The following is a 22282-nucleotide window of genomic DNA, read 5'->3' on the forward strand; positions in this document are numbered from 1 at the left end:
GATCTAACTTTGACCTACCAGATGGATATCGATATAATCAACCAATCAATCAATCACAACGGCACGCAAAAAGAAAAGAAAAGGTAAAAGAGGACAATTCAGAAGGTTAAAAGATTGAGAGGAAACTTACAGCAAAATAAATAGTCAAAGTTGAAGGAAGTTAGGAGTATTGATGGTAGTATATATAAAAAAAAGTTTGAAAAGATTGGAGTAAGTGAATTAAATAAAACTGCTAAGTGAGAAAGGTTAGAATGTTAATGAAAGAGTGATGATTGTAAAAAAAGGACCTCAGATAAAAGGGATGTAATAAAACGGATAATTAAGGAGAAGAAGCGTTAATTAAGGCTAAGATAAATGCAGATATATTTTGAAAATGCGAGAGCAAGCAAATACGCCGCCACCTGACGCGCTGATGATGAATTGCAATGGAATTCGTAATCCGGATCCTTGTACTGCGCAAAATATTTACGTCAGCTTCTGAGAGTTGCTGGAATCAAAAGCATGCGGCTGGACATCAGTATTCAAACATTGGCGTTGAATTTTCCAGATTTCCGCAAATCTTAATCTTTTACTAGTTCCAATCATTCACTCCTCAAAAAAATATTCCAAATACAATATTTGTCCAGTGATAAATGTCTCGAACCGCATCACGCACCCTCAAGAACAAAATGTTAATCTTAATTCTTTTCACAAATGACGTAAAATAAACATAATATTCGCAATTTTTACGGGGACAAAACGGAAAATATAGTAAGAGATATTGCAGAGAGGATAGCTGTTTGTACCTGGCGTAGAAGTCTTCCTGTGAACATCTGTTCTTGGTCATCAATGACGGTATGTCTATTCTTTCATACACCATAACCTATTGGAGAAAATGTCAGCCATTCATAAAATGGAGGTTGACATCTTCAACAATAAATACGCGCCTGTCATCGTCGGACAATTTCGCAGGTGATACGGCATTCTCCAAATATCACAGTATTTCTGTCATGTAATGTCAGAACAACCTCAAACTCGGTGCAGTTGCGTAAGTGGCAGCGCTAGTAGTGATGCGGTGGAGATAATAGTGGTGAATTGAGAAAGAACCATCGCCAGCTGCAACGATGAATGGCGTCAGCAAGGGTCCTTTCCCGATCTTAACAGCTACGCTCCCCCCACTACCTCGAGTGCAGCCATTTACACAACCGCACGGAGCTTCGTTTCGTTTTAGGTCTACTATATCTGGGTTACATCGCATTTTACAGCGCAACAAAAGTTATCTGCAATCACAGTTTTTTTCTTAAGTTGCCTCAACGGATTTACCACCACGTCTAGGAATTTTCATCTCGCAAGCTTTTACGACGAAACACGCAATACAATTGTGTTGGAAGGAATTATTCTCTCATTTGCAACTTTCAACATGTTGCATGTCAGTAAGAAGATTAATCAGCACCGTTGCCTAATGACAAGGATCTTTCAAGCAAAAGGAACAGTAAACACTCAAAAACTCCGCATACTGCGTTCTCTGAATTTAACGCTGCACTTTGCAAAGACCCTCACGTTATCGAAGAGACGGCTTTCGGTTTAGTTTCATAAAACGTATGCAAGCTATTTTAATCCACAACTAAAGAAGAGTTGAGAAGCTACAGTCGCTGCCAAATATCTCCATCCATGCAAACGCAACGCGTTGCGGCAGCGTCGTGAATTAATGCTCTTCCAGAATGCTGTTTCTTATCGTTTAGCAGTCAGACATTCCATTTATCACGCTTTGTGGTCAAAGTGGGAATCTTAATACGTGGTTAGTTCTAATATATAATACCTCGCGGGAACAAGTGGACGACCAGAAGGAACATAGCGGAACCACGCTCATAACCGCCTTTAAAATATTTTAGTGCACCCACCTTGATGTTGAGGTAATTGGGTGGGCCCATTCACCCATCGTCCCCTCTTTGACTTGCACTGCTTTTACTTGTGCTGTACATGTACGGCGCGGAAAATCGTCAAAAGAGCAGAAACATCGTTCCTAAGTGACTAATTGCTTCCCCAATAGAAAAGCAAAAAAAAAAACATTTGAGAAGGCAATAGTTCATCAATCGATAGGAAATGATAGCTGCGTGAGACGGGGGCCCTGTGTGAGTGCTGAGACTTTTGGGATCTTTGCCCGAATCGTTCCAGTGAATAAATAGGTGGTTAAGTGAAAGTTTATTCCCATAACTAGATGACCACTCGTGAACAATGAAGGCGAAGTATATATGAAGCACACCAAGCAACAGCTAGCATAAGCGGGCCACGCCCATAACTACTTGATTTGCAGTGAGGTCACGATAAGTGACCATCATCATTGCTAGATGATAGGCCCAAAACCTAAACCTCACTCCTAGAGGATCCACGACATGCAGGCTAAAGCCACTAAGAAAAAAGAAGGCAGAGCTGTCACTATAGTTCACTCCACTAAGTTAGGTCACTAAGTTTGTCTTGAAGAGGTCCGCTGGGTTAGCATTCGTGAAAGCTGTTCGTGTTCGCCTACTTCGCGATCTTAAGGGGATATACACAGCTAGGGCAAGGTCGCTCCTTCCACAGCAATCCACGACCAGCCAGTCATTCGTCAATTCTTCCTTGGAGTTTGATGCAAGCTCCGGTCAAGTAGCAATTGGAGTGAAATCACGAAAAGTTAGCAGCAGCAATGGACGTCTTTTTTTGCGCGCCGAAATACAAGCCAAAGAGGGCACGCCTGAGTGGCCCCTCCCAACTACCATAGCACCCCCCTCTTAAACTCATATTTGGGAGAGGAGGTGCAACATATTACTGGTCTGCATTTATGTTAAATAAGTATTTATTGGTGATCTTCAACTGACATCTCAAATCAGCGGTTTTATCGAGGCTACAAAAAGTCTAAACAGGCAGAGATCAATGTTGCGCGTGCACGCAATGTGCGCACGCCCGCGCAATTTTGTGGCGCCAATAACATGGCTTTTGCAGCCAACTCCGACTCCTTGTAGGAGAGGTTTCTAGAGAACGTGGTGTTTTCACCCCTTTCTCGGTTCTCTCGAAAGGAAAATTTCCATCCAATTTTGTTGAAAAATCTTTCAAAATGGCTTCAAAAAGTCCTTTCCTAATACTCAGTTCAAAGGCAGCACACTACAAATCTGACGTGGCACGGTTTCTCCAGGGAAAATCTAGATATGTGGTCGTAGACTCCAAGAACCGGGGTTTGGTGGAACTAGCTGGTCGCATCCTGTCGAATTAATGCACCTTTGAAAACCATGTCATTTTTTACACGTTGGTGGACGTTGAGCAGTTTCGGTCTAATTCTCTATATTCACATCAGCCACAGGAAAAGGAAATTCACATCATACGAGAGTTAGAAAGCATGAGGAAAAGTTCGACACTGGGTGATGGTGAAACCGCGAGAGTCTACCTTTGGTGCACGACACTACTTGGTACGGTTTTTCCATCCCTAAACCATCAGGATATAATCTGCAGAAATCAAAGAAATCTGTCTGCGATCTCGCCAGAGGTCTCTTCAACATTCGTTCTATACGATAATGATACTTAATAGCACTTACTTGGCTCTTATGCACTCAGTTGACAGTCGGAATATCGGAGAGGTAAGAGCGACAAGCGTTTTCATTTGATGCAAGTTCCTGGAAGAAGATCATAGGAATAAAGCGTAAAAGTGTCCTGCGTCAAACAGCCTGCTTGAGGTGCGCCCCACGTTCACTTCAACTCAGAATCGTTTGAGGTTTACAAACGTGTAACTGGCCTATACAGTGACTTGCAGGGGCTAGCTGATGTGTTCAGTCAGTGTTTTTATTCTCCCAGATACTTTACCGACCCCCGAGAGATGAAAACCTTGGTGGGCACTAGGGCGGATTCGAACCTGCGGCAGACAGCGGAACCTCTCACCGACTGCGGTACATCCGCCCCATCATAGGAATACAGTCAGCAGTATACTCGATAATTAGTAATGTCAGTCTTACTTCCTCTTTTGTCTCCTGAGAAGAAAAAACACCGACCTCATTCATCATATTCACATGTATATGATGAATGTTGGTATATTCATCACACGATCAATGTTTCAGCGTTGTCGCCTTTAAAATCAAAGCATAGTTGATATATCCCTCCACGTGACCACCCGAATGTAGAGAGCGCATATCTTGAAGAGAGATCAAAAGTCTACATTTAGGCTACAATCAAATCGACCCGAATCCTGGTGAAGCTGCGTAAGCAGTTGCGCTGGAGATGCGAACTTCGCTAATTCAAAGGCATCACCCACGAATCTCAGGTGGTACGGATTTTAGGTGGAGTATTCTTATACGGGATAGTAGATTACGGAGTGGGGTCTCCCTAATTGCCGTAAAATACAGCCCGGAAGATACAGCTTCGGGCGTTCCGGCGCTCTATTTTCTACAAGAAGTTCGGTTGGAGCGCGCCAGCCTTGTGCACGCGCCGCATCTTCCGGGCCTCTTTTCACGGCAATTAGGAAGAAATGGACGGAATCACTCCCCTCTCCATAATCAACTATGTCGTATACGAATACTCCACGTAAAATCCGTACCACTTCAAGTTCGTGGGGTGATGCCTTTAAGCTGGAGCCGGTAAAGGCCCCACAGCGCCACTCCGAGGGCAACCGCTAGTGCATTGCACTAGGTTTCAGGTGGCGTACTTACCTCACCAGGAGTGTCTCGATGGTGTTAGAATGCCGATGTTTTATAGAATTGCTCCGCTAGGATTAATCAGGTGTCACCTACACACGACCATGTAGATCAAAACTCGAAAAATCTTGATGCAGAGCCAAATCGTTGGTCGCAACTATGTGCTTCTTCTTTTGTACTTATTTTTGCATTCTCAGCAATTATCCAGAACACTTTTAAACATCTAGGATCAACAGTTCTGAGCTTGTCCGAGAGCACAACGACAGTTGTATTGAAAAGATGACATTTTTGAGATGGGCTAGCTTACTGTTGCGGCACACGAAAAAACAGTTCGAACAGTTAACGGATGCGCTAAGTTGTCTGCCTTATCATTGGAGGATGGTCTTGACCCATTCAAATCGTCCTCGTGAGTGGACAACTTTGGCGCGCCCTACAAGAAGCTTATTGAAATACAGGAAACACCTCGAATTCATTCCTCAGCACCCTTTCTCCACCAAGCGGTGGGACTATTGATGGGGTCAGGCCAATTTTTCAGCTTGGGAGATCCGCCCAACGAGCCAGGCGACACCGAAACGAAAAACTCGAGTCGACGCCATTGCCCTACTAGCTGCTCTCAAACGCTTCTCCTCTGAGAATGGATAAGGGCCTCATCATACCCGTTCGTTGAAGCCGTAACGATTGCGCCCTATCTGCAGCGACGTATGGGTTACGGGTGTGGAACAACACTTGCTGCATAGGGAAATGACAGAGATTCGAAAATGTCGAATACGAATGTGTTTATCTGACAACCGAACCCTCACTTAAAGGCCCAACATTGCCAAAATTCCCAAAGATCAACACTTTTTCAGGGTATTCATCGGTATTGTCTTCAAATAAGAGAGGAATCAATATAAGGTTATGGGGGGGGGGGGCGGTGTCGCCTTCACATTGCTCTGGTTTGCTTGCTTTTTCCATTTTTTTCCACTTCTATTGTAGAGATGATGGAGCAGCCGGAAGTTGGAAGAGAGATTTCATCCAATTATGAGCTGCTAGATTTTGGATAATCGCTTTCGTCCATTGCAAAAGAGCGATTGGAAATAGATTGTGCTGCATGTGGATTCTCTTCATACAAATGTAATCAACGGTACTTGGTGCTACTTATCAACGGTCTTTGGGCTTTGTGGCAAAAAAAAGCCCCAAAGGGTTTGAAATCCATGATTTTATGCCGTAGAAAGAAGCCGTTGCGGACTTTCCAGCAACGATGTTTCGCAGACATTAGCAGCTCTCCACACCTTCAGAAATACACATCCCACAAAGCAGAGGGATTGACTATTCGCCAAACACGCCAGAAAAAAAACACATTTTTCCCCAGAAATAACTTTACTCTTATCCTTATTCTGATAGATTCCTCCACAAGAACTCGCAGACGACGCCTTAAACTTTTCGCGCCCCCTTTGCGTTTCGGCAAGACTCCGCCCTTTTTTCCGCGCAATCACTTCGTATTCTGTTTCATGGATCTTGGACTTTCAGGAAATTTGCGAGGATCTCTTGTATCTCTGTTTCCACATTGTAACTCTATTTATGTTCAATTAAGATTGATTTCCGCTAGAAGTCTTACCAAGGCGCGATCCGTTCTTCACGCTTTTATTCATACGGTATTGCTGGATTTTCAAGGATGACAGATGCTATGTTCGAGAGGATATTGAACAAACCGGATGTTTTCTACCGACATCAACAGAATAACGAACCAGATTTGACATCGGATGATAAACGTGGGATCCTTTCTGACTTGTTGCAATCGAACAAGACTTTGTTTCTGCAGAGGTGTCGTTTGTTTTATTTGCTCAGATAAGCAGTTAGTATATCTATTTCCACGGTAGCTGTTATTTTCAGATTACAGGTATGGTCAGTACTTAAACGCAGTTGATTGTGCGGTATTTCAAGACGAAACTGACCCGTTGATCAGGTTTATGGTTGGGCAAATTGAAGTGCGCAAGTCTGATGCACAGAATGTTAGTACTAGTTGATATTCGTATATTTTTGGAAAGAAAACAACACATATCTATTGTTACAGCTGAAAACTCGACGTTTTTTGGCTCTACAGAAACTGAAAGAGAAAGGAAGCTACTTTTCCGATGAGAAAATGAGGGAAAGGGAGCCGTATCTCTATGATGTTATGGTCGGAAAATATATTGACGAGAAAGGTTAGTCTGTAATATATACAACCATATTATCACTTAAGACGGCTTTCACATTTGTGTTTATTTTATTCTTCTCCCAACTTCATCAAAACAGAGATGAAAATTCATATTCTTTTTCTTCACGTGGATAGAGGTAGAAAGCATAAAACACTTTGTACTTCTCCTGGTTTCTGGAGTTAGATATCTACAAGATCTTCTTGTGGAGAATATGAAATAAAGAACTAAGTGCAGGAAATGTGCTCTAGATTGTCGAAGAACGTGAGGACGGACTGAGCTGCGGTCGCTCAGAGCTTCACAAGCATATCGCGGTTTCTGCGTGCGCATTGGTGATCCCCATCAGCCGATTTGGTCTGTACGGAGATAGGCTGTTTAGAAGTTGGATCAATGAAAATCTAGTTGCGATTTAGTGAAAAATTTTTTCTTTTTAAGAGAATATCCACATACGTTGTGTCAGTCGTTAACGTCGTTCTCGCCGATAAAATGTGTTTCGTCACTTGTTCTAATATCGAAGAGATTTTTCTGCAGGATTCCAAGTAGAGGACTTTACATGAAAAACTGGATAAATTTGTTATTTTAGACCGCATAAACCTACGACCATCAGTATCCCGCGAAGAATGTACAGAAGGTGGGTGGGCCAATATGATGTGCCAGTTTGAGTCGTCTCGTGAAATTGCTCAGCGGCGGAATGAACATCACACCCAATGGCAAAGGGAGGATAAGGTTTGGTAAATTTCACCCTTTTCATTTCAAATTACTGCATCTTCCGGGAGAGTCTAGTATTTGAAGAAAGGCTAAGGTTCAGTGATCTTTAGTGCTGTAATTCATTAATTTAACCTTTCTATATTCGTATTGTCGCAAACTTGACCTCATTTTACTCTTTGATGTTTTTCAAAATTAATTGATATTGCAGGAGTCGCGTCAATCTGAGCGACTTTCTCGTATGGAGGCACATGTGAGTAACATGTTCTCATCACGAGAAGATGAGATGGAAGAAGACCACGACGACGGTTTGGATGAGTTACGTGAAGAAGTAGATCGAATAAGTCAGGAGGTGAGCAGAAACTCCTTGAAAGCAACTGAACTACCACAGTTGCGATAGTATGATGTTGTTAGAAGTAAATTCTGAAGTGAATGGGACAAAATGTGATCGTTCGATAGTAACTCATCTCTTTAGAGACTACGGAAATGTGAATTTGTACAGCCGTTTGGTTTAAATAAAAGAGAAATTATTTTTGTTGAATTTCTTTTTCTGATTACTGCTCTGACATTTCATTTTGTACTTCACAGCCTCTGAAGTCTGTGTGAGACCAGCCAGATTTATAAACCACAATACTGACTGAGTTTTCCATCTTGTATTATTGTTGACCTGCAGTATTTCTCATTAATAGATTAACTTGACTGGAGACATCGTTTGCATTGACGTGAAGCTGAATTGATTTGCAGTCATCCGCATTGCTATCATATGCTTGATACTATTTTCTATTTATTATAATTGCTTTCTGTTTGTTTTACTATGAAAGGTTAAGCTGCGTTGAGTCCTATTTCGTTAAATTAAACATGGATGAAAGTCTCATTGATTGAATCCGTAACCATATTATTCCTCTTTTCAATCCAATTAATTTACATTCAGGAAGCAGAGATGCTGGAGGATGGAATGGATGATTCTCCAGATATTTTGCGCAGGGAATTCGAAGCATATATGGAACAAAGATTCTTGGCGGGGCAGGATTCCAGGTAAAATCGCCTCTTCATAGATACGTTTTCTGGGTTTGTTTTTCCTCCTTACGGCTTTTCGAAGGAGTGCAAATGCGCTATCGATAGAAAGAGTGCAAGCTTTTCAAGAGATATGTCTTCGAAGTTTGCGCATTGTGAACTGTTATCAAGTGATTGAATATGTGATAGAGTGTCCTTGTGAGCTTGAATCAGCTGACAAACAGAGTAAGAAGTGACAACGTCGTCTGTAGCTGTACAAATTTGTCCCAGGAGATATTTTTAAATTCTTGATTGTGAAGGTAGTAGTGAAATCACCCGGCTCACGTTTTAGGATGAGCTGAAAAATATCCCAAATTATTTCGCCGATTCTTTTTTCTCAGTGGTAATTGAAAAGATTTAGATTCTTCAACTACGATACGATTGATAACGATTTTTCTTTGGACGAAAAGGATGAGATTCGCGCACGTGACATGGAGGAAAAGTGGTTTGAAGCTGAGGATGACGAATGATGATGTACATTCGTCTTTATTTCTTCTAACCCCCTGTTTCTATGTCTTTTTTGTCCATTTTATGCATGTTCGATTGACGAATAAACTATTTTTGTAACTTATTTGATTGCCCGTACCATTACAACGGTTCGATTCTCGGTACTACTTTCAACTTAGTTTTGTTGTATTTTATGAAGTTTTTTTAAAATAATGTTATAGCCTTTGTAGGGAGCAGCTTTTGTTTCTTGGTCTCGGTTAGGAATATTATGATGACTAAGCCAATAGAAGTCCGATGGTATTATCATGGCCCTGACAACGAAATATATGGTAAGTTAGTTTCCCAAATTTTCTTCTTGTTCTATATTTCTCACGCCACAGTAAGATAGGACATAATACCTATTAGCATATTTTAATGTAATGAAGTAGAATTAGAAATCACTTCCATATTCTTGAGGTGATATTCCAACATGATTAAGGTAGGCGGAGCCACAATGACTTCTTAACTAGTAATGGTTCTTGATGATGATAGTTTTTGTTAGAATGTTTCGCGGTTCTAAATGGAATTAAAAAGGTGGAAGTGAGGGGAGCTGTTGCAAATTGCTTTATACTTAAGAGGTGCAATTAACAGTTACTGACATTTCAAGGCCCATATGCTGCAAAGGAGATGATGATGTGGACTCAGTCCGGATATTTCAATGACTCGCTGCTCATTCGCACGGAGCACGAAGAAAGATTTCATACACTAGGAGAATGGACTCGTGTATGTGGAGGAAAGGTATGATAAAAGTTCAGCAAATAGTGATGTTTTCGATTAATAGGCGTAGGTAGTGCTTGTAATTGCTGAATTAGTTAGTTTTTCAAAGGGTTCTTTTTTCATTGTTCCTTTATTTCTAATTGACGAAAATTTCCCACACTTCACCCTGACTTGAAGCCAAGCTTTTTTCAGGTCCCATTCGTTCTCCCTGTTGTTTCCATGGAGTCTTTGGTTGGTCCATTGGGTCCTCGTTTGAATCCCGTCGTGATTGGCATGCTACCACCAGGTCTTCCTCCTCCATTCCCACCGCCAGTTCATGGCAGGTGAGTGATGTGATCTTTGTTTTATTTTTCATCTTGTCAGAAAACTTGCCTTTATTTATACTGATGAAAAAGTCAGTGCACTCACAATGGTAAACTACCATAGGTTTACTTTTTATAACTTTCACAATCTTGACCAAAATTTGTTGGTATGTCCAAATGTTTGCGGTGCCGTCCTAGCGGCCTTCTTTCAGTTCTTTTTTGATTTGCCCATTTCTTTCTGTTAAATCCGTAGTTCACTACTTTTTCTTCAGAATGAAACGATGTCAGTAAGATTTGACTTCCTTTAAAGGCAGGGCATCACAAAATGAACTAGGTCCCTGTGGGCAGATGTAGAGTTTAGCGTGTTGATTACGACTGTGAGCGTGGCCCGCCCAATTCCCTTAATCTTAAGAGCCGTTTCTATGCCATTTTTCATGACGATTAGGGGAGATGAGTGGAGCCACGCTCATATTCGTAATCTTCACCCGAACTCTAAAATTTGCCTCCACATGGTGAGTTTAGTGATACGCTCCCTTTAATTTGTAATGGAAACATAGATGCGATAGCATGCAGAGCACCGGCTCCGACCCCCTTCACTTTTGGAAGGTTATGAAAGTATCATCACCACTAGAGCTGCACCCCATCAGCTAGACCTCGACCTGAGGAGGGTCCGGGCTCTCGCTTTCAACTTTGGTTTGAAATCACCTGTTGAAAAAAACTTCTCTCTTTAGATTTGTTGCTCAACCAGGCTCGATTATAAGCTAGCACAATCTTTGTTCTGTGGGATCTGAATCATATGATATTCGTTGTTATTCTTCTAGATTCGCCCACTTTATGCCTGGAATGCCTCCTCCACAAGCGCATCAACAACCTCCTATGACACACAGTTTGCCGCCATCCGAACCTCTGGATGCGGGAAGCAGTCTCTCTCATACACCGGACAGTGAACAGGAGGTAGGTGTATGGAACAAATTGGTATTCGTTTGACCAACTTATCCTTTGAAGATGTACAATCATGCAAAGGTAAACGGTGAAACGAATGGAACGTCGCTTGTACCAAATCTTCGCCATATGGCTGTCTCGACAACGGAGCCTCCAGAGATGGTATCCGTTTCAACTGGAACGGACACCCCAGTGATGCGCGATGCGGCTTGCCAGACCACTCCACTCATAGTGAGTTAACTCTGTCCTTTTCGATCCTTTTATTTGAGCATTGCGTACTACGTACACCGTATTAGTTATTTCATAAGATAGGACATATCGAATATAACCGAAAGAGTTGGAAACAAGTTTTGTGTTGTTACGAAGAGCACTACATAAAGGATTACAAATTACAAAGATTACCCAAGGATTCTTGGGGATTTATTCGAATTTCTTCTCTTTGCAGGGGGTATCTTCTGAAAAATGGTCGGCTATACTGGCGTGTATAAATTCCCTATTTTCGCTCTATCCCTCTTTATTTCGAATATGCTTGTGAGTGTGTCATACAACAAGGAATGATTTCCAGGTGCCCGCTCAAGATGCTGCTCGCATTCTTTCGGAGTTGCTCAACCAGGTTGTCCGTGTGACGTAAGTTTCGCGGAGTTTAGCTCGTGAACCATCCAATCTGCCCCTTGCTTCCACAATTGCGTTTCTCGCGTCCACTGCTCCATTTCCTTGAACTTTCATTGTTTTGTTGATTTTATAAAGTCAATATCTTTCTCGTTGTACACGTTTCTGGCTTGTTTTCCATCCTGCATAGTTACGGATTGACAAAGTCAGAGACCCGGTGGATTACCTATTTTGCATTATTTTCTGATTTTAATAGTCGTTTCATTATATTGTCGACTTCTTTTTCCGAATTTTGAATAGGTGATGCACTCGCTGCTGATCTTAGGTATTGTATTAGCGAAGAGTTATTTTGCCGTTTCTTGTTTTCAATATATGAATCACTTCGGTTAATCTGGCGCCTTATTTTCATTATCCTGTGCTCCAAAGGCCGATGACGCGTATACTTATGGCCTATCATCATGAATATAGTTTCCGTTATCTCTGAATTTTCTTTGTGAATTGTGTTTGCTTTTGCTCGACTTTGTTCGCTGGTACGTTCATTGTTACTGCTAGTGCGTTGTTCGTTCAGCAGAAACCATTGATGCATCAGCTGTCGAGCTGCTGCAACGTTATCTTTGCTTTACGTACGGTTGTAGAGGTATCCAGCCCTCGAAGCTTCTCTCTTCAACTGCAGTTCATTTACGCGCTATGTATCATTATTTACCATTACGTACAGTACGGCGCACATTTTGACATGGCATAAGAGTTACAGCTATTGAAATTATCGCGCTATTCTCATTTAAGTGGTTTACGAGTTTAGATGTTCTCAAACATATAGCAGTGCACTGTCTGTGTGAATTTTAACTTTGGGAGTTATCCTGAATAAATCTTATTAGTATCTATAGTTTGAATAGGTAAAAGTAGTAGCAGCGGAACTTTCGACGTTTTTTCTATCATGTTCTTCGCGGAAATGACTGCAACTGGATGTTATGAGTCATCACTTCGAATGAAAAGTTAGATAACCATATGACTGATATTGGTATTGGGAGCTACTTATATACTTCGAAAGATAGAATTGTCAATCAACTTCCTGGTACAGTTGCGTAGCTACATATATATTGACTTGCGACTGAAGTTTGTTTGTCGTTCATGAGGCAAAAAACACCACCTTCCTTCCAGACCTGTTGTAAATTCCGTATCCATTCTAGAATATAGTTACCTTTTTGGTACTAGGATGTGGTTTTCGGCGGGGGACTTCCAGCCTGAGAATCGATTCAAGGGAGGATCCCATCTCACTTGTGCTTACTACAGATCTGCTGTGAGTAAAAATATCATTTTTTCCAACTTTTTCTTCATTATGGTCTATAGTTACGTAACAGGTCACCTTGATCACCTTGACTCCCACTGATCTTCCAACTGGTCGAGTTCGAAAAACTGGGCGCCAGATTCGCCCAGTGGTTCCTCTTTTCGCGTGGGACACGAAGAGCATCATAATTTTCTTTGAAGAACTTCGTGAAGAAATCTGACCATCGGGTCGACGGTCTTCCTGTAGTGCGGTTAATATCGCGGGGAACCTAGTCGCTCACGACTCTGTTCCAACGGTTGTCGTTAAAGGCTTCACCCGACGAATCTGAGGTGGTACGGATTTAGGTGGAGCATTCGTATACAGAATCGTAAATTATGGAGAGAGAGATGATTCCGTCCATTTCTTCCTCATTGCCGCAAAAAACGGCCAGGAAGATACGGCTCCGGCCGTTCCGGCGCGTTATTTTCTACAAGGAGTTCGATTGGAGCGCGCCAGCCTTGTGCACGTGGTACATCTTCTGGGCCGTTTTTTTTTACGGCAATTGGGAAGAAATGGACGGAATCACCCCCCTCTCCATAATCTACTATCCCGTATACGAATACTCCACCTGAAATCCGTGCCACCTCAGATTCGTGGTATGCTGTCATTAAAGTGCATCACGTGTCAGGCACACCTTATTTTACCTTTTCTGGCAAACGCGGCGGTGTCTCTAATCTTTGATCGCTGGCGTAGAAGAGAACTTCGAATCCCGTCCCTCACTTGCGTGAAACGGGATACTCCTAGCATCACTCTCTCAAATGCGCGTTCAATGACTCTCACCGCGTTTTCTTCCTGCTTGCGAAATGCCCAGGTTTCCGAAGCATAGATCAAAGCAGGAAGTACGGTGGAGTTGAAGAGGTGAGCACGTAGCCGAGTGTTCCTAGTCTTCTTCACACATCCTCGATGCTCTCATGCGCTCCCCATGTCGCTCGCCTCTTCCTGCCCAGCTCGGAGTACAGGTAGTTCATCATGTTCAATTCCCGACGCAGATAAGCGTAGCTGGTGCAGTCGGATATGTCCGTTCCGTTGATCGTGAATGGAGCATCCGAGACCCATCCGTTGCGCATGAACATCGTCTTTTGCAGATTCAGCTGAAGACTGATGCATCCACATGTTTCGTCGAATTCAGTCAGCATTCGTTCCGCATGGTTGATGCTAGGTGTCACCAGTACGATGTCATCAGCAAAGCGCAAATGGTGTAGCTGCCGACCATCAACCTTCACTCCTATGTCGTCCCATTCCAACTTTCGCATTGCGTTCTCGAAAGTGGTTGTGAATATTTTGGATAAGATTGTATCACCCTATAGGACCCCCACCTCTCTTCACGTGAATAATGACGTTCTCGTAGTAGAATGGCGAAATTCCGGTGGTGAAGTTACCGCACAACTCTCGAAGCACCTTTATGTACTCAATAGGGACGCCTTGGCTGTCCAAATCTTCCACGATCGCTTCCGTCTCAACCGAGTCGAAAGCTTTCTTCAAGTCGATGAAGGTGAGAAAGAGCGGCATCTTGTACTCTCGTGATACCTCGATGAGTTTCGAACACTCTGAATTTGCTTAATCGTGCTGAATCCTTCTCGAAACCCTGCTTGCTCGCGTGACTGCCCTTCATCCAAGACTTTTTCAATCCTATTAAGGATCACTCTTGTAAAGAGCTTGTAGACGGGCAGTAAGCAGATTGGGCGATAGTTGCCGATGTCATGTGGATCTTTCTTTTTATACAACAACACTGTCTCGCTGGTCCTCCACTGTTTAGGAACCTTGCATTCCGACAGGTAGCGTGTAAGGAGCCTCGCCAGGGTGTTGATGAGTACTGGCGGAAGGTTCTTCAGGTGTTCTGGTCTTATTCTGTCATGCCGTGCGATTTCTTACCGACATGATAGCATGTCATATTTCGAACGGGAGAACCTCTGGAATGACATGTCCGTCTTCCCTCAGATGGTGAGGAGGCAAGTGGACATGGCTGTCGAAGAGATCAGAGTAGAAGTCGTAGATGATTTTCTCCATTCCCCTTCTCGATTCAATGGTTGTTCCCTTCGGGTTCCGGAGAGCAGTCATCCTCGTCTTGCGACTGACGAAGTCTCGACGGGCATAACGGATGCTTTTCCCCACCTCTGCAGCTTCAGCCAGCATTTCTGCTCTTCTCTCGTTAAGGTCTTCCTTTATCGCCTCTCTGCAAAACCTTGCGAGCTAGGACGTGAGTTCTTGGTTCCCTGCGGCTCGTGCTGCTCCACGCTGGCGTATCAGCTCAAGCGTTTAAAGAGATAGGCGCCTCTTGGTGGTTTTAAAACTCTCAGCCTTCTTCGTACAGTCGTGAAGGTGTTCAACGGGCCGGTCATATTTCTCGTCGATATTGTCCATTGCGAAGTCTTCCCAAAAGACGGCTAGTGTAGCGAAGAGATCACAGTTAATGATAGCTCTTTGACTTCACCCTCTGAACTTGGCGACTTTCTCTTCTCTCCTTGTGGAGGAAAATCTTCCTCGGAGTAGGCGATATTCCGATTCCGTATAGAATTTTGGCACAATAACGACGTCCGTCAGGCAGAACCTTTTATTGACGATGATGTGATCTATTTCATTACGGTACCCTCCACCGAGTGACGCCCATGTCTACCGTAGAGAAGAGTGCTTCTATAATTGCGAGTTCCATGGGTGGTCTTAGTCGTCATGATGAACTCGGAGACCCTCTCTCCCTATTCATTCCATTGTAGGCCGTGGGTCGTGTGAAGTTCCTCAGGCGTTCTTTTTGGGCCAACTTTGGCGTTGAAATCGCCAATTATGACCTTATAGAAGGCATGATCTTCTCGGTAGAACTTCTTTAGGTCCATATAGAAAGCTTCGAATTCTTGTTCTTCGTAGCTTGATGTTGGAGCATAGGCGAGGAAGATAGTCAACGCTGGTGTTGGACCACATCTTCTCATCCGCAGACTTCATCCGATTCCAGGTCGTAAGTTGTTCGAAAGAGTCGATGTTCTTTGCCATGCTCGTGTTGATGAGGAAGCCAAATTCACCAGCACCTCTGCTGTCGCATGTTCTTAAGAATAGCTCTTTTCCAGTTTCATATACGGCGTGGAGAGAGTGAGGTCGTCTCGTCTCGGTCAGTCCGATGAAGTCGTACTTAATCTTCTTGGCTTGCATCATCAAGTCTTCGATGGCCGCTTCCGATGTAAGCGTACGTGGGTTGTAAGTACAGATCATCATCCGAGTCCTTTTCCGTTCCGGTGGCCTATATGACTCCTACAACCCCACCCTTCCTGGCGCTACCGTATCAAGCTTTCCTCCGGTATCAGTGTGACATGCGTAAAATTTTAAAACCCATGGGCAGATTGCAAGCCTCTAGTCCCATAGGTTTTTGGGAGAACTTTTGTTCTCCCGGAGTGGACATGTGGAGCTTATTTGCTGGAGGCGACTCCAAACCGCCTCCCTTGCACCTCCCAGTCACTTGATTGCAGGTTTCTGGCCGGATCGACGTGCGGGATACAAGAATGTCATGAGCTAGTCCTGGCTCGGCAGGAATAGGGAGTCCATCCCCTGAATCCACCTGCGTCTCTGGACAAGGTCTCTTTTGTCCACGATTAGCCCTCTATCCGCCAACCGGGGACGCGCCACGTAGCCTCGCGACTAACCGGCTGTAATCCCTCTAGTGAGGGAGACCCGTGGACGTAATAGGTGTGCTACTAAATCGACTGTATATGTGGTAAAATACCTTAATTGAAGAACGTTACAAAGTTCATGTTGATTTCTAAGAGACATCATTGCAGAATATCGTTAGGAATCAAAAATGAAACTAATAAGATATATGTGTCGTGGAGCGACATAAGATTTCTACCTCCTGTCGATAACAATCCGTTAGAATCTAAGGACAAAATTCTGAGGTGCTGTATTATGTTCTGGAGCTGGGGGTATCCTTTTTATGCTTTTGAATGCCTCTGCTGATTCTTGTCGCGGACATTACGAGGATATCCGCTTTTCTACCGAGCAAAACTTACGCTGAAGTTCTTTCTTTTTGCAAATCATATGAAGATCATCTCTGCACAATAGTGTCGAATTATGGAATCATATTACGGGAGCTTTGAAGTCTTCTCAGAAGTAGTACTCGCAGAATTCCTTGATGTTGCGTTTTTTTTTAATCAGCAATATGGTTCCAGAAATGTTCTTAGAAATAGCAGCGAAAAAACGAAGCAGTCCACAAATCCAAGGACGAAGGCCCCAGGAGTTTTCAGTTTGAGAATAAAATGAAAGGTCGAAATATTAGGAGTGAAGCTGATGAAACATTTTTTGTTTTTTTTTTTTCGTCGGTACGAGTGATGAAATGAACTTTCGCTTTATGATCTGTTAATGTGCAAAGGGTTTTCTCGTCGGGTAACCTGAGGTCTGCAGGTGTTCTCGAACTTCTATAGGTACTTTCGAATTTTCGGTGCTATTTTTGAAAATTGCGTTCCCTATGTTAGCAGAATGAAAATTACATCAAAATTTTCCGCGAGAGTCTCCATTAATAGCTGCTGTGTTGTAATGTTAGCAGTTAAACATTTGCTTATTTTTTCACAAAGAAGATAAGAAGTCTTTTTAAATAGTAAGAAAATTGGTATCGAATAAGGTAATTGGTGGTCAAGAATTGAGATTCTTAGGTTGAGATTTGACATGGTAGTAGATGAAGGTTGTATTTCTGAAACCTCAACGGGCGTTTAGATCTTAGCGCTAACTACGATATCAGCGTCAGGTTGGCGCGTTCGAATGGGAGTCATGTGACAACGGAAGATATAACATTACGTGGTATCACTATTAGGTATTATTAGAAAAGACGAAGAGAAGGTGCGACTATCACTGACTAAACTCTCCAGAACTCTCCAGAACTTATTGTCGTTGGAGCTAATTTCCTGCTGTTCCTCTCGATTCTTGACTAGTGCTTTAGCAATTTATTTATTATCCCTACTCACAACTTTGTAATTTTCGATTTACGTAGATTTTTATGGCTTTCTCGCTACTGACACCCCTCTTAGCTTTAATGTTGCTGGTTGGTCTACGATTCTGTTGGCCAACAATCTACTAGTTATGCGAATCCATTCGACATTGAGCTTTGTTGGATTCTTATCGTCGTCTGGGGAGTTTAACTGAGCATTGCATATGCTCGAAATATTTACTGGAGAACGCTGAAAAGCCTGAAGCATGCAGAGTAAAAGTTCTTAGACGGCATAGTGGTCTATTCCGAAACGAACCGCTTCAAAACTTTCTCAGTGCAGATATTTTATAATAGCCTAATTTCTTTCAGCGATTGCGGTCTTGTGCAAAGGTAGTTTTCCGTCAGCTTGTAGATGATAACGGAGGTGTTCTTAAGTTGCTATGCTCAAAAAACATTTCAAGATGGTTCGAATTTGCTTTATTCTTTCGGTTCTCTTGGAGAGATTCATGAGATGGCCATAAAGTTTTTAAAAGATGGCTACCGTTTGCGTCCAGTTAAAGTCTGTACAGGTAGATTGGAAATAGCATCTACAGACATTATTTCCTCATACTTATTCAGTCTCCTTGCCCATCCGTTCATCCTTTCAACAGAAATTCCTTTGATTCTAAATTTTAACGTCAAATAAACATTACTATTGTTTTTCTTCTGATTGGCGGAACCTGGGGTGTATTATGTAACTAGACAAGTTATCTAGTCAAAAGATGATTCTATCTAAATAATATGTCTAGATGACCAATATAGCGATGTTTAGGATTTAGTCTCACTAATTACATTTGTTGCATCATTGGAAACTTGCGTATAACCCAAGAGATCTAGCCGAACATTCTTATCTGCCACTTTCATTGTGGTCTTGGTGCGAATTCCCAGTTTAGATCGCTATAAGAGCCATTCTTCTCACGCTGATCCTCCTCATCTTGGCATGAATACTCGAATTTCATCGCTGAAGGAACGTTGAAAACAAAAGGCTAGCACATGGTCCAAACTCTCCATTTCAAGTCAGCACCCAGTGGAATACGAGCTTATGATTACTCCAGTTTCTCGTACTCGCTCAAAAAATCCAGTAATTTCAGGGCTATTTCTACGATTTTTTTAGAAGGCAATTTTGGGTATGTCGAAGATAGATTTGTTTGAGCTGATTATCCTCAAGGAGATTTATTACGTTCTATAGAGAAGATTCGACTGCCATGGCGTGTGTTTGTACATGGACCCACAATGAGGAACAGGGAGACTTTAAACTGAGCGTATCACGAAATCAACGGTACACCCATTTCCGCTACGACATAACTTCTCGTACGGTAAAACGTGGGTAATTCAGGCGTTGTCCAATCTAACTGAAGTAACTTAAATAAGCAGCAGAACTTAAATAAGCAGTATCCCTCCCTTATCTATTAGTGGATCCCTATATCGTAATTTTTGAGGTACGCTGTCCTGAAGTTCCGATCATCTTCTTCATCTATCAATTCAAGGACTTTTGTATGTTTTTTATATACTTGTCCATTCAAGATCATTAGAAGAATTGACGTAAAGGCATCACCCCACGAATCTGAGGTGGTACGGATAACAGGTGTAGTATTCGTATATGGGATGAGAGACTATGGACATGATGGTGGTTCCGTCCATTTCTTCCTAATTGCCGTAAAAAACGGCTCGGAAGATACGGCTTCAGGCGTTTTGGTGCACTATTTTGTACAGGGAGTTCGACTGGAGCGCGCCAGCCTTGTGCGGCGCCGCATCTTCCGGGCCGTTTTTTACGGCAATCAGGAAGAAATGGACGGAATCACCCCCCTCTCCATAGTCTCCCATCCCGTATACGAATACTCCACTTGAAATCTGCACCACCTCAGATTTGTGGGGTAATGCCTTTGACAGGAACCTCAAAGTCTCGAGAACGAAAATTTTTGTGGGAGACGTATTCGCATTGTATTGCAAGTGTATTAGTTCGAACCTCTTAGGCTGATGAAGGTGTGGGAAAAACTCCCTTCTCTTTATTACTTGCATCGGTTAGTGGGTCTAGATGAGAGGTTGGAGTCACCAAGCTTATTGTCCTGCCAAAGAGGGTGACAAAGGGTTTGCACGAGCTGTGAATTTCGAAAATGGAGATGTGAACGCTATAGTAAGTACATGATCTTATTGTTCTTGACGTACTTATTTTCTTTTTTAATTCTCTTGATTATCGACCTACGCCGTAGTAGAAAAGAGCATAATGACTACTCTCACTATCGTACTCTAACCTGAGAGTTCGTTTCATCCAAAATAAGGTAAGAACTTACATGATGCCTCTTTCACAAAGACATAATTTGCATTAGGTCTGTAACTTCAGGTGGAGCCGTGAACAGGGTAATATATTTTTACAATTAACACGCATTAGCTGTTGCTTATTTAAATGATATAAGGAGGATCTCAGTAAGAAAAAAAATATAAAAATTAACATATAAGTTTCGATGTAACTGGTCCTAAATGTTGAAGTTTCCGCACGTTTTTATCTCAGATTTCTCTCGGTTGTATGGCTGAGTTGGACGATTGTGTAATATCTATACTAAATATCTATAGTATCTATCAAATACGTAGTCCATATTCACAACTGTATAAAATAAAAGATAAAGTTAAAGTTTCTGGCGTTAATCAATCCGCTTGGGATGCGCCCCCACGTTCACTTCAATTCCGAATCGTTTGAGGTTTACGAACGTGTATCTGGCCTATACAATGACTTGCGGTGGCTAGCCGATGTGTCAAGTCAGTGCTTTTATCCTCCCAGACAAGTCTGGTACCAAGTTATCGACCCCGGAGGGATGAAAGGCTTGGTGAGCACTAGGACGGATTCGAACCTCCGATCGATCGTGCAGGAAGCGGAACCTCTAACCGCTACACTACACCCGCCCTGTATAAAATATTTCGTTTTTTTCTTGACTCATCGTATTTCTCATTTGTAATTAAAAAAAGTTAAGAAATTTAGTTGAGAGAAAAGTGTTTCCCGTCGAAATCTAGTTACCGTTCTACCAGCCCACAATTTCTGTTTACGCGACGTGAAATAACCGTCGAGGCAATTCTTTGACTCTATTGATTTTTCTTTATGATGTAATTCACTCTACACACTTTCACTTCAAGAATTCTATACTTATAGAAGATTGTCTCTTCTGGAAATATAGACCTTATGGTGCTGCTGATGTCTCTGGTTCATAGGTTTTTCGGAAGTGTTTCATATTTTCGGTGCTAATTTTCGGTGTAGATAAGCTATCTACATAATCTCCTCTAGAAATACAGCTAACTATATTTATACATATATAAATATGAATAAATAAGCATATAAAGAAATAAGCAAATAAATAAATAAATATAAATATATACAAGTACGGCCTTTTACTTTTTTCGCTCGCCTTCATCGATCAATTAAAATTTTTTCTATCAACGCTTTCTTCAACTTTTTGCCTGAAAATTTAAGCATAGATGGAAGATTTTATGGTTTTTTTCTAAACGCGTCAGTTCTATATTTGGAGAACAATCAAACTTGTCATCATCAAATCATCTATGTTTCTCTCAAATCTCCACAATTTGAAAACAGTATTCAAAGTATGAGTTTCCTCTGTCCTCAGCTCTCTGCAAAGAATGATGTGCTAACATGAAGTGACGTGAATATCACTATCGTAGTGATAAAAATAACGTTCTACGTCAGATCGCGTAAGCTGTTGGTTACTATGCATTGTATTTAAGCCGCCGTTCGGACTTTTTCTCTTTTTGAAGAAAGGATGTTAGTGTCAGTGAGATATGCTGGGACGTAGATATGCGAAGGAACTATAGAAACCCATTCTACCGCGTTGGGGCTCCGGGGCACCAACACAGTCGGTAGAATGGGTTTCTATAGTTATAGCTGTCTCTCCCACTTTATAGCTTCCTGGCACCAGCGTACCATTCCTACCCCGTAGGACCCGTCCCACTCCATTTTACTGCCATCTGGCTCCGGGGCACGAATTTGACGCTATAGGACCCGTCTCACCCAATTTTAGTACGTTGGGGCTCCAGTGCACCAAACCGACGCCATGGTATCCGTCACCCTCTCTTTTTGGAATTTCTTGACTGGCACACACATACACAGACGTACGCATGTGACAGAATAAGTCCGTTATTTTATAGCATGACAGCTTGCAAATTTGGAAGTATACATTCACAAAAAAGATTATTTACCCTCACTAACATATGACAGAAACAAATTTGCCTTATCAAGGCCAACATATTTGAATAACTTTGGGCAGTGGTCCAGTGGTATAGCGCTCGCCTATCCGTTGCATGGCTATGGTTCGGCACATCACCGGTGCACAGTTTTGCATCATTATGGCCTATTTTCGTGACACCCAGACACACAGATAGATACAGACAGGGAC

The 22282-nt window shown here is 42.3% G+C and overlaps 5 protein-coding genes across 8 annotated transcripts; 2 read left to right on the plus strand and 3 right to left on the minus strand.

Moving 5' to 3' along the window:
* Positions 1-6288: 6288 nt before the first annotated feature.
* RB195_014134 (uncharacterized protein) lies at positions 6289-9036 on the plus strand (the record flags this gene model as incomplete). The annotated part of the gene is made up of 7 exons (XM_064204269.1): positions 6289-6437; positions 6514-6625; positions 6688-6817; positions 7392-7534; positions 7725-7865; positions 8445-8548; positions 8928-9036. The coding sequence occupies 7 exons, from the start codon at positions 6289-6291 to the stop codon at positions 9034-9036; spliced, it is 888 nt and encodes a 295-aa protein (XP_064060150.1).
* A 245-nt stretch (positions 9037-9281) lies between these two features.
* Positions 9282-11644, plus strand: RB195_014135 (uncharacterized protein; the record flags this gene model as incomplete). 2 transcript variants are annotated; one of them, XM_064204270.1, is made up of 6 exons in its annotated part: positions 9282-9342; positions 9660-9790; positions 9962-10092; positions 10893-11025; positions 11077-11244; positions 11579-11644. In XM_064204270.1, the coding sequence occupies 6 exons, from the start codon at positions 9282-9284 to the stop codon at positions 11642-11644; spliced, it is 690 nt and encodes a 229-aa protein (XP_064060151.1). The 2 variants fall into 2 exon arrangements, with proteins under 2 accessions (XP_064060151.1, XP_064060152.1); XM_064204271.1 differs by having other exon boundaries at positions 11095-11244.
* Positions 11645-13836: 2192 nt separating this feature from the next.
* Positions 13837-14199, minus strand: RB195_014136 (uncharacterized protein; the record flags this gene model as incomplete). Its single annotated transcript, XM_064204272.1, has 1 exon — positions 13837-14199. One exon carries the CDS (start codon positions 14197-14199, stop codon positions 13837-13839), a length of 363 nt encoding a protein of 120 aa, XP_064060153.1.
* A 43-nt stretch (positions 14200-14242) lies between these two features.
* RB195_014137 (uncharacterized protein) lies at positions 14243-15079 on the minus strand (the record flags this gene model as incomplete). Of its 2 annotated transcripts, XM_064204273.1 has the most annotated exons (3): positions 14243-14493; positions 14707-14794; positions 14855-15079. In XM_064204273.1, 3 exons carry the CDS (start codon positions 15077-15079, stop codon positions 14243-14245), a joined length of 564 nt encoding a protein of 187 aa, XP_064060154.1. The 2 variants fall into 2 exon arrangements, with proteins under 2 accessions (XP_064060154.1, XP_064060155.1); XM_064204274.1 differs by lacking the exons at positions 14243-14493; positions 14707-14794 and having other exon boundaries at positions 14834-15079.
* A 651-nt stretch (positions 15080-15730) lies between these two features.
* On the minus strand, positions 15731-16147 carry RB195_014138 (uncharacterized protein; the record flags this gene model as incomplete). Of its 2 annotated transcripts, none has more annotated exons than XM_013447096.2 (1): positions 15731-16147. In XM_013447096.2, the coding sequence occupies one exon, from the start codon at positions 16145-16147 to the stop codon at positions 15731-15733; it is 417 nt and encodes a 138-aa protein (XP_013302550.2). The 2 variants fall into 2 exon arrangements, with proteins under 2 accessions (XP_013302550.2, XP_064060156.1); XM_064204275.1 differs by having other exon boundaries at positions 15731-16144.
* Positions 16148-22282: the final 6135 nt, after the last annotated feature.

Source organism: Necator americanus, chromosome V, assembly GCF_031761385.1.
Source record: "Necator americanus strain Aroian chromosome V, whole genome shotgun sequence".
Taxonomy (NCBI): domain Eukaryota; kingdom Metazoa; phylum Nematoda; class Chromadorea; order Rhabditida; family Ancylostomatidae; genus Necator; species Necator americanus.